Source organism: Lineus longissimus, chromosome 18 (genome assembly GCF_910592395.1).
Source record: "Lineus longissimus chromosome 18, tnLinLong1.2, whole genome shotgun sequence".
NCBI lineage: Eukaryota > Metazoa > Nemertea > Pilidiophora > Heteronemertea > Lineidae > Lineus > Lineus longissimus.
Window position 1 is genome coordinate 10052864 of NC_088325.1, and position 16835 is coordinate 10069698.

The 16835-nt window shown below is 41.1% G+C and overlaps 2 protein-coding genes across 4 annotated transcripts in view; both read left to right on the forward strand.

Moving 5' to 3' along the window:
* The window catches only part of LOC135502040 (uncharacterized), a 56053-nt gene extending 50493 nt beyond the window's left edge, over positions 1–5560 (forward strand). The window contains exons 8-9 of one of the 3 annotated variants that reach the window (XM_064794511.1): positions 2490–2547; positions 3394–5560. In XM_064794511.1, the coding sequence (XP_064650581.1) occupies positions 2490–2547; positions 3394–3901 (566 nt within the window). In that variant the 3' untranslated portion in view covers positions 3902–5560. The remainder of the gene's footprint in view (positions 1–2489; positions 2548–3393) is intronic. The other 2 variants (XM_064794512.1, XM_064794515.1) reach the window with 2 other exon arrangements.
* Positions 5561–7764: 2204 nt separating this feature from the next.
* On the forward strand, positions 7765–15956 carry LOC135502052 (pre-mRNA-splicing factor ISY1 homolog). Its single transcript, XM_064794537.1, has 9 exons — positions 7765–7847; positions 9043–9065; positions 9945–9999; positions 10394–10502; positions 11041–11153; positions 11728–11845; positions 12417–12539; positions 13591–13712; positions 14195–15956. The coding sequence occupies exons 1-9, from the start codon at positions 7845–7847 to the stop codon at positions 14390–14392; spliced, it is 864 nt and encodes a 287-aa protein (XP_064650607.1). The 5' UTR covers positions 7765–7844; the 3' UTR covers positions 14393–15956.
* Positions 15957–16835: the final 879 nt, after the last annotated feature.

The window sequence follows — 16835 nt, forward strand, 5'->3', positions numbered from 1 at the left end:
CAAGCTGTGTATATCCAGCCTGGCTTAAAACTTCTTCTCGTGTTCCACCCAAACTCCAAGCCTCACAAAAAAGTTTCAAGTTTACAGCATCTCATGATTTCGACACTAAACCACCAAATTTTTGCTTCTGCTTATTTTTGCAGATTTCACTGATAGCCACAATTCGCATAATAAAAAAAATGGCAAAAGTACTTTTTCATTGGAAGAACTGGAATTCTTTTCATTCGTTGCCAAAAGTTAGAATTTTTTTTGATATTTTCCTGATTTAAAGTCCACTGAACAACTTTTATAAGTTGTTGACTTTCAAGACTTACTCTGAATAGACACATTACACAAACAGGTCTATTACAATTAATGTATCTTATCTTGAATTGGTTTTAAACTTTTGATATACTAATCCGTTAAAAGCCATACAGAGATACCACAACCATTAATTGTTTACACAGCACTATGGTAACCATACTCTGTGAAGTTTACATTAACGCTTTTATTGGGCATATTTGGAGAGAAAATAAGAAGTTGTGTTGGAGGGCTTATAGTAGAATACAATATTTCATATCCACACTGGTGTTGAGACTTGAATCAATCTATTTGAGGAGGGTGTCACAGGCAAAATTTTCCATCCAGAAAAGTTTATGTTGATTTATCATGTAGGTTCCATCCATGAGCTATCCATGGATAGTTGATCATGGATGGAATGTCCATGGGCCATCAGTGGATAGTTGATGGAGAATCTCCATCAGCTATCCATGTATGGCCCTCATGGATGGAACGTCCATGGGCCATCCATGGATCGTTGATGGATGATCATCCATCAGCTATCCATGGATGGCCCTCGTGGATGGAACGTCCATGGGCCATCCATGGATAGTTGGTGGAGAATCTCCATCAGCTATCCATGGATGACCCTCGTAGATGGAACGTCGATGGGCCATCAGTGGATAGTTGATGTAATCCATTATAGAATCTATGATGGGCCATGATAGATTCTATGATGGAACACGGGTAAACTCGGCCAATTAATTTTTATTTTCCATAGGTTTGAATACTGCCACTCTTTGATGCTTTACATATCGTTTTGTGGCCCATCTTGAGTGTTTCGTTTTGGATTTAACAGTTGTTTGTGATAATCATGAATGTTCCATCCATGGACCTCCTTGGGCGGAACGACCATGGGCCATCAACTATCTGTGGACGGATACTTTTGCCTGTGTAGCCTTGACGTCAGCAGATATCCATCTATAGTGATGGCAAGAAAGCTTCTTTTTTCCTAAAGAATTGTACAAAAAGACCACCAAGCATGAATGATTGATACACCCACTTTATTTTTCCACATGAATGTCTATTTCACCATGAAGAACCCAAGTGGCATGCAGATTTGGATGAGAACACCCGTCACCAAAAACATAGTGTCTTACTTCAAAACATATTACTTTGAAGTATCCGGTTATATGTTTTGGCTGTCAGTAATTGTATCTATGGCGAGTTTTGACCAAATGTTTTTTCCATCACCAAATTTCCTTGAACTTTATGTAGGGCATATGTTAGATATGTTAGATATGTTAGATATGTAAGATATTGTTGTATAGCACCAGGAAGTATCGTTGCTCTATTTATTCTTGTTTACCTGTGTGATAAAAAATTTGTTGCCAAGTAGGAGGTGCTACCCTCTGGTGTTCCGTTTCGGGACTGAAATTTTCAAACGATATGGTCGTTGTGCCAATTACGTTTGAGTTCATTTTGCCAGTGCTTCCTGGTTTCCATAAACCTTTGGTGACAAGGCGTATCACTTCCTTGTCTAGGACCATTCCGGTCTAAATTCCAAAGAACTTCTAGGTCACAATTGTCTTTCTATTGGTATCAAACATACCAGCAGAGTTCACAAAAAACCCAACATTGATTATAAATTTTCAAGAGGTTCGAAGTAGAAAGAAATATTCAATTGGGATTGACCAATCGAAACGTGAGATCAAACCTAGCAAAGACAAAAAGGAGTCAAAAGCTGACTTTGGTTAAATTTACTTAAAGGTCTGCAGTAGATGAAAGTAACTTCCACTGTTAAACACCCCACCTGGCCAATTAGCACCTCTCAATTTTCACACGATCTTGAAAGTTGTAAAATTATACCTTACGGACTTATTTGTAATGTTAATGAATTCTGTTAAGCATTGGCCTTCTTTGAATTCACTCTAAACCGGAAAATATTTGTTCTGCCTTTTATTTTCCTGTACACAGTTAAATTGTGACAATATATGGCCGGGGAAATATAAAATGTAATTTCACTACTGTCACGGGGTGGAATAAATAAATAATAAAAAGAAAATAAACGAAAACCGATTCCGATTAAAAGACCCACCACAACAAACAGGAAGATTCTCCTTATGAAGTCTTCCCTTCAGTTGTCTCCTTTGTTTTCATGACTGTTTATCAGTCATCTTCTGCACGTTATCCTTTTTCTAACCTCAAATTTTCTTGCTGTATATTTCCAGCCCGCAGACCCAAAAAGGATAAGCCAGAAAGTAGGCCCCCATCTACAAATCCTCCTCTGTAAGTATTAAAACTCTTCTTCAGCATACACTTTTCTGAACATTAGTTGCCTGGCTTGCCAGTCAAAACTTCTGGTTATGAGAGTCAAAATGTCCTCGCTTTTAAATTCTGTCCAACTAAAGTCTTTTCAATCTATGATAAAAAATACTGCTATTTTTTGCAATCGTATTGCTATTTCGACTTTGACATTTGATCGATATGTTTTTTAAAGAAGTATTTGGTGTAGTGATGCATTTTTCACCTCTTAATCATAATTCAAAGATGAGGAAGGTAGTTAAGTTGGCTAAAAGCCTGCAAAGTTGCAGGAAGAGCTGTAGTGCAGTGGAAGAGCATTGACCTCATAATCAGGAGGACGTGGGTTCGACTCCCTGCCGTGTCACTGCTTAGTTCCCCTGCTGGTCGAGTTCAAGTGAGCGCCTGTTGAAACAAGGTGCAACAAAGGCAATGGTCAAAAACACAAGGGCAACAACTTCTTTATTTCTTTCTTTAGCTAAAGTTTATTTGAAATGAAAGAAAATCTCCCAGTAGAACCTCAGAATCATTTAAGAAATCTGAAAGTGAGGACATTTTGACTCTTGCTAAATTTGAGGAATTTTGCCTCCTGCTAAATTTGAGGACATTTTGACTCTTGCTAAATCTGAGGACATTTTGCCTCTTGTTGACAAGTATCTTAATCAATTCTGGGCTTGAGTCATGTCATGTTATCTCTCCAGCCTAAGTCAATTAACAAACATACCTGTAACACGGGTAATGTGCAGCTTGAATCTGATGTAAACCAGCAGTGCTATTTCCTCTCCATTGATGATGTTTACTTCCGTAACTGATACAATTCTGTTCTTTCTTCAGCTCTCACACGCAAGTCTATCCATGCCTTGAAGATAAAGAAAAATCACAGATTGAAAATGAGACTGACACCGAAACAACTCCACGCAAAAAGAAGCAGAGCGCGCTTCGGAACAGACAAAACAAGGTTGATCCAGTGCCATCTGGTGACGACGATGTAAAGGAAATGCAGCCATCATGGGATGATAATGAAAGAACTTTCGCCAATGGACATTCTGTGCCCGTGTCTGGATCGACCGCGGGACAGCTCAGCTATATGACGCCCGAAAGGCATCCGCGGACGAAATTAGACCCGATTATTACCGTACCCGAAGGTGGTGATCCGCCAGTTGATGGAAATGGGGAGTCGCCGCGGAAGAAACACAAGAAACGTAAGAAGCGCCATCATCGTAGTCTGCCACAGCCACAGGTAGGCGGAAATACTGTGGAGGCAGGTCCGAACGAGGTGTTCTCTGAGGAAAGCCCAGGGTTACGCCCTGGCAAAGGGCCTAACGAAACTGCTGACTGCTAACTTGGATAAGTGGGATCATGATTTTTATAGTGATTCAGGTGATGCATAATCCGTCCAAGGCGAAAGGACTAATCGCTCTCGATTTCTAAGGGAGAGAGGGAGAGAACGGGGAAATTGAGTAGGCTCGGGGAGATGCCATCAGCCTACTTTTATAGAGTTTTTATAAAAGATTTTACAAAAAACATCGAAAATAAATATTGTGGAAATATTTTTTGATTAGAAAAAATCTTTTTGCGAGATGTGGTTTGCAGTTTACTGTAACCAACTCCTGTTCATTAGTTGGAGAGACAATGCAGCGGAGGACTGTGGTGTAATTAGAATATATCAGGCACGAACATACAGTACGGTTTTGTTCTTTGCCTGTGATATGCTGTGATATGTAATTTTGGCATAGAAAAAAGCAGCGTAATTTTTATATTCAAGTTCTGGTGGGTTGCAATTTCATTTCAATCAAAAATAATTTCTGGCGTTTTATTTTTCTTGGATTTTGTTGGAAATAAAAACGAATATGTGAAAATTTCCTTGTTGAGAGTAACCCAAGGTTGCTGAATTTGAAATGATGTGCAACTATATGATTGTAAAAAGTTAATCTGTTGTTATTGTTGTTAATTGTTAATTGTTCATTAAATGTTTAGATGTGCAGTGGTGGATCTAGATGGGGGGCACAGTCCCTCCAGAGAGCACAGGCAGGTGTTGTGTTTACAAAACAAGAGAGGGTCCTGGGCCCACCCTAGACAAAAATGGAAATTTGTGACCCGTCACAGCAAAATGAGGCGAATGTCACAGAAAAGATGAGCCTGAATGCCACCAGGAGATAATGGAAGAAATTGATGTGCTCAGACTTCTCAAAAGGCAGACAGAAATTTGCCATCCTAATGTAAAACCTTTAGAAATTTTTATTTGGAAAAAAGCTGCATTAAAAAAGTCTGTGGTGATTCATACTCCATAGCAGGGTTTTGGAATGTTTCTAAAAAAAGCTCAAGTACATTGTAAATATTCACACATGCTTGATGGATGCCATTAAGCACTTGACCTGGCTTTGATTTGATGATGTAGTAAGTTAATTAATAATCTAGATCGATGAAACGCGAGTATGCATGGCCAATGTTTTGTTAAACAGCCTGTATGAGCTATGATTAGTTCCTAATTATGGTTGTATTGTACTTATATGTATATAATCCGTCCAAAGTGTAGTTATTAGTTAGATGATGTTATGTATTAAGTGTTTTCATGAAGGAATCGACACTATAGGTTACATTGGCCATCAAAATCTGCTAAAGGGCGCGATTTCTCATCATGTACCTTTTTGGGATCATAAGGAGGTCAGTTTAAACCAGAAAATTAACAAACAATTTGAAATAACCAAGGCGAAAGTTTGGCGAAATATTTTTTTCAAACTGTTTTAAACAAATACGGGAGGAATTTGGCAGCATTTGATTGCAATAGGTTTACAGAGAGCATATAGCGATTACTTTAAAAAAACTCTCATTCCAATTTACTGTTGTTTTTGTTTTAGAAAAACATGTAAATGTTCTTTTCGTGTCACTGAAGAGTGGTGTTAGGCGCATGAAGAAATTGCTTTGGATGTGCTCTGGTGTACATTGTAAAATTTTTCAACAAAATTAAAGTTTGATTTGAATAAAATTTTATAGTTTCTAAGTTGGGTGTATGTCTTTTCATTCTTTAGTTACTGGTGGAGTTGTCCCTGTTGTGGGCTCTCTGCATCATAGGCTCTATGATTGTGTCCTTCTTTCTAGAAGTCCCTAAGTCAGGGTTCTATCATGTCCTGGTTGATGTGTCCCAGTTGTAGGGGAAGTTGGTGGTTAAGAGTTGTTTGTAGGGTCGGACTGTTCGAAAATCCCCACGTTAGCAATTATTAGCTCTCTCAGCTGACAGAGTCAGCAGAGCGATCGATGTTCATTAAAATGTACACAGAATGTACACGCTGGCTAATAGAGGTCTCTGGCCTACAGAATTGGCGTAGACGACAGTGGCGCTGTCTCGCGGCAGAAATAGGAACTGAAATCTTCGTCCAAAACTCTCAGTTCTACTTTCTACCGCTAGGTAGTACCACTGTCGCCTAAGTCAATCCTATGAAATTGAGCATGTTTTTAGGCCTTTTGCATGAATAGATTTTTTGGTATTGCCAATGATATAAGACACAGGATGGGGCCCATTAGCTGTATTTGCGTGTACTAGTCTTGCAGTCGACAGATCTACCATGTCTTCAACAAATGTTTTAAAACTTTTGATGACAGTTGTGATGATGGACTGGAACCTAGGCCTACCTCCAAGCAATTGCAGTAAGACTTTTTCACAGTGGAACCTACCTCAGCAAACACCTCTCTATTAAGAACACTAGTTTTAGTCCCAAAGTTGTAGTTTCCATTAAATTCCATTAAATTCGACCTCTCTAATCAGGACACCTCTAGGACAGCACTTGTCAGTCCCAAAGAGTGTCCTTGAGCGGTTCTACTGTACTCCTTTATTTTTGTTCCCCAATCCATTGCTGTACTTACCACTCCAGAGCCAAACAAGGCTAGGGACTCCAATACAGTCCCTTTCGTCATCCTGATTGTCCTTCCTCAATGTACAAGGCGATAAGACAAGGCCTGTCCATTGCATCTGGAGTGTAAATGGGGCATCTGAAGCTAATAGTTAGATTAAGTACTCCAAGCAAATAGATTTACTAGCTCTTCTACTGTATTAGAGGGGACTGAGGGCTTCACTTCCCTCCAAGGGACGATGTCACAACCTACTCAACACCAGCTTCAGCATGGGCTTACCACATGTTATGACATTGTCCTTTTCAACCTTGTTGGATTCGTGGTAGAGCAAGCAGAGTCAGCAGAGTCCGGCATGATGGTAACATTAGAGCAAGGAATAAAAGAAGGGAACATGTGTTTGCATTGAACGCAGAACGGGAACTGACTTATTCTTTATTGTAATATCCTGACAAGCCTTAACGGTAATCACTTGCATACATGAATATATAATGAGCAAACATAGGTGGCAGCACCTTACAGTATAGGAAGGAGATCACCATATTCTAACAAACCTGTTTGCAGCATGGTGAACAGAGAGGGCTACTTATTTAGTATGTGCATTCCGGGGGGGGGGGGGGGGGGAAGGTTAAAATATCATGAACATTGGAAGACATGGGCAGCTTGAATAGGGGATCCGGCACACAGAGCAATTTATTATTAAGCTGGCAAATTGCATTAAGTGTTTCAGCTGAGCGCCAGGCCCTTGAGCCTCTTGTTCAACCTTCCCTTACAACTGGGACGCAGAGTGCCCGAGATGCAAAGAATCTGGGTCATGTAGACCCCATCCATCTTTAATGATGTGTAAAATGAGTGGAAAGATTGACCCAGTTCTGGTGTTTCCAATCCTTAGGGGTTAACATTTTTGCCTAAATTCCTCTGTATGAAATTCTCAGGACCCCCTTGACCATTGTTCTGTGACATTGTGACTTGCTCTTTCGTTGCAGACTGGCAAGGACACTAACCATATCTCACTGAAAATTGTATTACAATCATTATCACAGAATGCCATAAATCTGCGCAGTAACTAGATCATGTTGGGGCTGATGTAAAAGAAGAGACCCAATGACATGTCTTCGCGTTGATGAAGACAATGTCACAACCAAGACATTCGTCCTAATCCAAACATATAACACTTAAAAATTTGACCGCTGAGGACAATAATTGTATTTCAGCTTTGGACAATGCCCCCCCCCCCCCCCACCACCAACCCCTTTTTCACATGTAAACGTTGGAAAAAGACGTTTCAGCCCCGCCCGGCAGCTTTGGAAATAAACAAAAGTTTCAAAATGGTAACTGCGCATAACCGGATATAGAAAACCCATGGACATCAAAACAACGTGAATTTTTCGATTTTTGTTCTTTTCCTCTTCAAAAAGTCGACTTACCCAGAGAGAAAAATGGTAAATCATGAGTTTTTTCATAGATAAAGATGTGTTAGTGCAATTAACTATACTGTTATTGTCATCGATGAGCAATTAGCGTTCTTAAAAGGGAACTGTGTCACCAAATGTTGTCTTGTGTGGTGTACTAAATCAATGTATCATGTAGGAGCCAGTTTTCGCGGGTCTTATCACTAAGTGCAGATTTACTAGCTTCCAGCGATTCAATACACGCAAAAGCTTATTTATTACGAAATTTGAGATCAATAACGAAATATCTGGGGTGCTGCGTGGATGTTTTAAGCGTGAATTAATCTTGAAATCGCTCACTGAAAGATCGATGCAGTCCAAAACAAATCCGAAGCGGCTCCCCCATTTTCGCGGGTATTGCGCATGCGCGACTGATTGTTGTGTTTCCGTGTGTGTAGTGCATGATCCTAGGTATTGACCCAGTGTTTTGAACGTAATTAGAGAATTGCTTGCCTGTTTAGGACGCATTTTGGGCGCTTTCTTTGCGGAACGAAATGAAAATAAAAAATCAGAAAATTTCTTCTCTGGAAACGAAGTGACGCGCGAGAAAACGGGAAAAAACGGGTTTTCGCGAAATTGGGGAGCAGCACCATACAACATGGTGTGAAGCATGCTTGCATGTCAAGTGTGTGCGCTCTCGTCTCGCTGTGTATACAGAGAGTGGTGTCTTCTTCCAATACGATACTTAAAGGGGTTAAAATTTACAATCCCCGATCAGAAATGACGTAGTTTGATGGCATTCAAATTATAGATCCATTGAACAGTGCCGTGGCACTTAGTTAATAGTTAGTCAACCGATGACGTTTTTTTGGTCCGTGAACGGGGATTGTAAACTCGTTCCCTTAAAAAGCGCAAAAGGGAGGACATAGGCAGGAGCAGAGAGGCTAATTTGGCCTTCTTCAACATCTTAGACAATGGGAGACTGCTAAAATGTGGAATCGGTAATGATTGCATGCTCGCTTTGCTAGTTAGCAGGTTCTGTGAAGTGACTGTTGTCTCTTTTCCTTAGGCTACATGTAAGTGTAGGACAAATCATTTGTCAATGCAAGTCGATTGATTTTTTGCTTGGCTTTGCTTTGCATCGCCTACAAGGCTACTGCCCTGCTGGTGGCACCTCGCACTGGATCAGCAAAATGTTAAAAATGTATTTCATAATGTTTATCAATTTGTATATGTTCTGTTCCAGGCTCGAAATTCGGAAAAAGCAATGTAAGTACGGTAAAGATTTCTAGTGCACATGTTCGAACAAATGTACTTGACTTTTGGCCAGTGATCTTTGAAAATGAATAGAGCCTGAATCCAAACCACAATCGGGGCTACCATTTAGTGTACAAGTACGTGGATGGCAGTCAATGAACTCGGTACTTTAGCCTCAAAGGCAAATTAAAGTGGTGTTTTATTCAATTATTGCTGGCTACAATACATGCGCTCTGCTTGTGCATTTTGTAACTTTTTGACTGGGGATACCTTGATTGTAAGCCTGTCAATTGAACAAATGGGTGCAGTGATGTTTGTTGGTGAAGGCTGTGTTAACAATACTTACTTAGTCCTCTTCTTCACTCATGCCGGGACATAATACCTTCACCATTTCTCTCCATCTTCCCCTGTCCCTGGCTACTCTTAACGTCTTATCCCAAGACAATCTGCAGCTTTCCAACTCCTTTGTCATTGTGCAGCGCCATGTGTTCCTTTGCTGCCCACCTTTCCATCTTCATTGTGAGGTCCTTCTGTGTGTCACCTTGCAACCTGGTTCCATTGTCAGCACATGGCCTAGCCATCAGAATCTTTTCCCCCTGATCTGGTTCTGGGAGCAAAGTGATGCACTCCCCTTAAAAAAGTGGGGGTAGGTTCTAATGCTAATTTATGATACTTTAGTAAACAAAAACTGATGATGGTACCGGTGTTAACATTTTAAACTGAAATGAAAAAAGATAAAAGCTGTTCCTTGAAACGTCTAGTTTTCTGTTTGCGGTGTTTAACCCCATTGTGTCGAGTCTTCAGACCAAAATACATTTCATCATGAAAAAGTTGTCATCCTCTTTACTTTACTGTTAAAACTCTACACTGTGATCTCATTCATAATTCCAGGACCACCTTGGCCAGATGGAGAGCCGCGCATCTGGACAAAACAACCGATCGAGGAGTAAGTTATTGATATAGTAGAACCTCCCTTAGCAGACACCTCGCTATTAAGGACACCCTCTCTCTTAAGGACAACCTCTCTATTAAGGACAACCTCTCTATTGAGGACAACCTCTCTATTAAGGACAACCTCTCTATTAAGGACACTGGTTCTAGTCCCAATTAGGTTGTTTTCATTCAATTTGACCTCTGTAATCAGGACGCCTCTCTATCAAGGACAGAATTTGTCAGTCCCAAGGCTGTCCTTGCTGAGGTGTCCGACCAATAACATGAATTAAAGAGATCTATCTGAGTTGAAGAAAAACTCAACCAGATGTGCTAGTCAAATTAGAGAACCATTTTAGTATTAAGCCTGTGAACTTCAATTATTGAATACCTCGCTTTGAATATTTCAGGATCGGAGACCGTTTTTAGCGTCCGAGTGTGACGACCTTCACAAATCGGAGAAATGGCGCCGACAGATCATCGGAGAAGTCTCGCGCAAAGTGGCACAGATTCAGAATGGTATGTTGTCATTATTGGTTGGGAAGTTAATCTGTGATAGACCAGCATCCTATCCTGGGGTAGTATTTATACGCCTAGTCGCTTATGCTACAGAAACCGGGATAAGCTCTGGCCGGATGAGCCATTCACGGCTCAGGCTGTAGCATAGCTGATGGCGCCGATTTTGAACTTGTAGTATTAGTGTGGTGAATCCCAATGGCATGTTTGGCTAAAGATCTGATACGTATGCGGGTAATCTGTGATCCCCAAATCGGCTGAAGACGGAATCAAGGGTGCTCTATGGGGCTACGTTAAAAAAACGATATAGATGCAAGAAAGCACCCAGAAGAAGAAGAAGGGAGTGTATGATTTGCTGATCTGCCAGACATGCTGGATGGATGTTGTATTCGACGATGGAGAGAGTGCTGGGGTCCCCAAGAGACGTGCTGACTAAGATGGCGCTGGTCGGTAATGCCTGCTGGTACATTTGGCATAGAAGAGTCGAGATCCAGGATTGAGTGAGGGAGTGTTGTCTACTTATTTTCTTCTTCTTTTTCAGCTGGTCTTGGTGAATTCAAACTGAGAGATCTAAACGATGAAATCAACAAGCTGTTACGAGAGAAGGGCCACTGGGAAGACAGGATTAAGGAATTAAATGGTCCAGACTACAGGGTAAGAATTGATGATCGGGACTTTAAAAAAATGTAGTGAAGTTTTGTTCAGTTCCAGTTCTGTCTTGGTTGATATGAAGTCTGTTGGGCTATTAACCGATTTGTCAAATAGCTCATCAAAGCAGGCGCTTATCCTTGACTGTAGCACTAGGTGAAAAGAAGTATCACTCCCCCTTGGCAAGATGTTAGTTCAATGCAGATCAACTTTTGAGACATGCCTGGTACCAGCCATTGTCTTTTAAATTTTTGCCTGTACCCGTTTATGCCCCTGGGTTGAGAGAAGCAAGTATAAGAGTTTAAAAATATCTGCTCTGGGACACAAATACGAAAGAGCAGTGATCCTTTAAGGTTGCAAAAAAGAGTTACCGTGTAACCTCCCTTAGCGGACACCTCTCTATTAAGGACACTAGTTTTGGTCCCAAATTGGTTGTTTCCATTCAGTTTGACCTCTCTAATCAGGACACCTCTCTATTAAGGACAGCACTTGTCAGTCCTTAGGGTGTCCTTAATAGAGAGGTTCTACTGTATTTTCAAGAATTCTCCAGTATCGATAGGGTGTTCTATTCCTTCTTCAGAAAGTTGGTCCACGTATGCTTGACCACGAGGGGAAGGAAGTCCCGGGAAATCGGGGATACAAATATTTTGGTGCTGCAAAGGATCTACCGGGTGTGAGAGAATTATTTGAACAGGAACGTAAGTCAGTGTTCTCCAACTTTTCACTGTTTAACTCAGTGGGCCAGCTCTAATAGCATGACCTTGCACGTGTATTGCCTGATCCCCTTTAATTTCTAAAAAGCAGTTCAAACCAGCAAGTCTCAAACAAAATGTTGTCACAAAAAATTGACAATGAACAAGTATTTAGTGCAGTCCAGACGTATTTTACTGCCTCTACTAAGTTCTGGGGGCTTAAAAGGAATTAGGTTAGTTTCAATTAGCTAATTTGACATGAAATCTTGAGCTACCTACAAAATCATCAGTAGACCTGGACCGAGTGGTAGAATATATTGACTTGGTGGCAAGGCCCCATTTGAAATTTGATTGGGTGGTTTGAAACTTTGACTCGGCGATAGGTAGGCAATGATAGGAGTTGACTGGCAAGTTAGAAAAAGTTAGCATGGAAAGTATGTTGAAAGATGAGTGTCCTGATATAATACCTACCAAAATTCAAAATGCCGGGTTAGAATTTATATCCTCTGTTCCTAGATTTAACTGCGTTAAAATTCGACGTTACTTCATTGGTCTTCGACAACTTTTTCTTTTACAGCACCTCCGCAGTCGAGAAAAACTCGAGCCGACCTGATGAAAAATATCGATGCCGATTACTATGGTTACCGAGATGAGGACGATGGCGTGTTGGTGCCACTGGAGCAGGAACATGAAAAAGAAGGTAACTGATACAATAGAACCTCTCTATTAAGGACACCCTCGGGACATACAAGTGCTGTCCTTAATAGAGAGGTATCCTGATAAGGGAGGTCAAATTAAATGGAAGCAACCAATTTGGGAGCAAAAGTAGTGTCTTTTATAGAGAGGTTGTCCTTAGTAGAGAGGTGTCCGCTAAGGGAGGTTCCACTGCAGATGGCGTGGTTGCGTAAGGTGTCGTAAGAATGATTGCCCTTACTAAAATCTCGGGGATGCATAGTTTAGTTTCAACTTAATTTATTGTTAGCAAGGAAGACCTTACACCACTAACAGTCATGATTATAATAATAATAATAATGAGTCTTTTATATAGCATAATTCCGTGACACTATAGTTCTCACTCAAAGCGCTTTGGGATATCATATATTATTACCCCGGTCTCCACAGAAATCAATCAGGGGTTTCATGGAGCAACCAGAAGGTGCTCACTTGAACTCGACCAGTAGGGGAACTAAGCAGTGACTCGGCCGGGAGTCGAATCCACGACCTCCTGATCATGAGGCCGACTCTCTTCCACTGCCCTACCGCTGCCCCATGATGACTGCAAGGCGGTACTTCTCAAGAAAGACTCTTGCCCTTTGAGCCTCCATCTTGAGACCACAGCCACACCTCAACGTATGACCCGTCATGTCATCTGGCGCTAAAAAGAACAAAAGGCGTGTACAAAAAAAATTTGATCCGTCCGCAAGTTGCGGAATTGGAATACCATGTAAAATCACCTAAGTCCTGGGTTGGGTTGTTCAAAAACCCAACAGCTGAACAAAGTTATTCAGTCTTAACGTGAACAGTTTTAATGGAATTAACTGTATGAGACGACGTCTTTAAGGAAACTTAACATAACTGTTACAGATAAGGTGAATTTTATGCCCTGTGCCTGACTGTGTGGCCGACTTAGTTCCTTGGGCAATGCACTTTATTACATTAGCGGCTAACCCGTGCAATTCAAGACTTGACACATATCAATAAGCCCACACAACGGGTAATTTGGTAATACGCTGTATCCTCTCTCATTCTAGTCATCGCCAGCTATGTTGCGCAATGGAGGGCTCGGAAGGAAGCCATGTTGTCCGGGGAAATACCAAAAACAGATGACGTGGCGTCGGACGAGGAAGATATTTATGCTGTGAAAGAACACGAGGTAATATCAGTTGATTTAAAGGCCAATACTCACCGTTTTTTGGCATTTCCTGGTGTAAGACGATTGCAAAAATGCACAAGGCAATTCATGCAACACAGAAAACCCCATGCAATTTGCCCAATCCATTCGAAGGATACAACCAATTTTGTGTTCGACTTACTGTCTATGGCAGTAAACCTGCTGCCTGACTTCGCTTAGAAACCAAACCAAAGTTGCCGCATAACGTGTTAACAAGTATTCCTTCTTTTACGATAGCATGACATGTCGTAAGCACCCAGTCCAGAGATAAAACAAATTGACTGCACAAAAAACTGACAACTTTATTTTTCGTTTTTGACATGTTTGAGGCAGATATCTCTGGACTGGGTGCCTGTACTTGTCGGGCTGTCCTGAAAGCAGAAATATTGGCCTTTGGGCGTTCGGAGGGCTAAAGGGTTAAGCAGTCGAGGAGCAAACCTTATCGCATCATATTTACATTTCAGTCCGATGAGGAAGCTGACTCCAGCCTCACCGAAGCATCGACTGCAGAATCGCAATTCATCGCCCACGTTCCGATTCCGTCTCAGAAAGAGGTCGAAGAGGCGTTATTACGGCGAAAGAAAATGGAGCTTTTGCAACAATACACAAGCGACACGTTACAGATGGATACGAGCGAAACAAAGAAAATGCTAGGATTATAGTGGTTGCCATAGTGACGGTGAGTCTCTGCAATAATTGTGACCCGTTTTTGAAAAACCAGTCTCTTGTCGCCAAAATTTGAAAGGAGGTTGCTTTTCGTGTCCTTGTAGCACTTCCTGAAATTCCAACACAGTAGAAAAAATGAAGACAAATACTTTTGTCGGGAAATATGGGAAGAGTGAGAAAATGCTGTCTGCAGCCTGGGTGCCTGGTGGTTAACACTGCTGGCTACCACGCAGGGCTGGGGTTCAATCCCAGGAGAACCCAGGATCGTGTCACTGGATGAACCGTTGTGGCTTTCAAGGAACTAAAGTTCCTGGCTTTACAAAGCCCTTCCTTTGCATGGCTCCACCTCTGGCCAAAGATGTGTCACACGGCCAGTAAAATCCAGTTGGGGCCTAACGGTAGTGGCACATCTTCCTGGGGCATAACGCTTCCAAGTTCAAAGTGGAGGCTGAAGAAATAGATTCTTTAAAAAAACGGTGTGAAAATTATTTTCTTTTTGGCTCACTGTAGGTGAGTCTATACAACACCGCAGTGTCTGTCGTCTGTCGTCGTATACTGTTTCAAAAACAGTGGCAGGTTTTTAACCGCTAGGGCTATGAACTTGAAACTTCGGACACAGGACCCCTAGGTCAGGTGACCTCTGACAATGAATTTCGGTCCGATCTGATTCTTGACTTGGCCACCAGGGGGCTAGAAGTGGAAACCTAAGTGTGATATCTTTCTTATGAGTGACTCGTTTTCGACAACATTTTTGTGGTAGGTTCTCCTAGCAAGGATACATCACATATCATACGGGTTTTTTACTTAAAATCAAATTGGGTTGTCAGCGACATGAGATTGTTTTTGCAAGAACAGGTTACAATTCACAGAGGTGAGACCCCTGCCGACTTGGAAATTTGGCTCGATTCTGTTAAGATGTTGTCCCGAAAGCATGTTGCTCGCTTTCTGATAACTTATAACGTATAACAGAGACAAGACATTAAATCTGCGATTTTTCTCTCATCGTCGGATGGTAGTATGTGCTACAGTGTGTCTCATGTCTGTAAAATTGCATTTATATTGGAACTGCCTAGGATTCTTTGGAAAGGATATATTTGTGTGACTTTGCTTCATGTGCAATTGTCACAAAACATGTGGATTCGATGATTTTGTGACTTTGCTTCATGTGCAATTGTCATAAAACACGTGGATTCGATGATTTTGTGACTTTGCTTCATGTGCAATTGTCACAAAACACGTGGATTCAATGATTTTGTGACTTTGCTTCATGTGCAATTGTCACAAAACACGTGGATTCAATGATTTTGTGACTTTGCTTCATGTGCAATTGTCACAAAACGTGGATTCTTTACAGTGGATAATTTTGTGAATTTGCGTCCAGTGCATTTGTCACAAAACATGTGGATTCTTTGCAATGGAAATTGTTGTGACATGTCCACTTATCACAATTCACCTGGATTGATAATTTTGTTACTTTGTGACATGTGCCTTTGTCACAAAAGAAACGCTCACCAAGTTCAGAGATTCTCTGGAGTATTTCTGGTCGTTCCAAGCCGTTGACGTTGATATTTCTACAAAAAAATTATTTGTTTCCACACGAAACATTTTGAAAACCTGCCAAGTTGCCTTCCAAAGATTAGAAAAGAAATTATGACCCCCATTTTAAGGACTCAAATTGTCATAGGTACATCATATACAACAATTCATTGGACTATTGCACATTAACTTTTTTACTTCGTTGCTCTGTTGCTAATGCAGCCCTCAAAAATTGCTGTGTCAAGAGTCGCCTTTTCCACGAAGGCCAATTACACTAAAATGGGCGTCCGAAGCTGGCTTCAACCCCTCAAGACAGCATATCATGATTTATCAGCGGATATCGTTGATAGTAGGAAGTTTCATCATAAACTTCCTGCTTTCTTGCCTACTGCCGGCCTTCTCTCTTCACAGTAAATGGAATATTTCCCAATCCGCCAACCAATTCGATGTCCTCCGAGTGAGGAACTTTTTGGAAGGCTTGATTTCTTAGCCACTCCTTTTTTTTGATGGTTACCAATTCAGTTTGCCATCAGTTGGCCTTCTGAATTGTGTTGTGGCAGTTTAAAAAACTGCCATAATTTGTAAGATGTCGCTTTTTGATGATATTGATATTGTAAATACATTTTGATACCAGAATATTTTTTGTATTTGTAACTTTTTTCATTAATCTTCCTCGCTGTTTTCTTGGAATTCTCACAACCAGACGAGAGGGGAGTTGATGATGAAGACAATTGGCATCTTTCAGTGGAAGGCTGATTCTTACAGGCCTTTCAATAAGATCTACAACTTTACACTTGATGATTTTTGGCTCACCGTTTGGGGAGTCTATACAATACCGCTGTGTCCGTCGTCCGTCGTCGTATCCTGTGGCACGTTTCTTAACCGCTAGGGCAAGATGGCTGA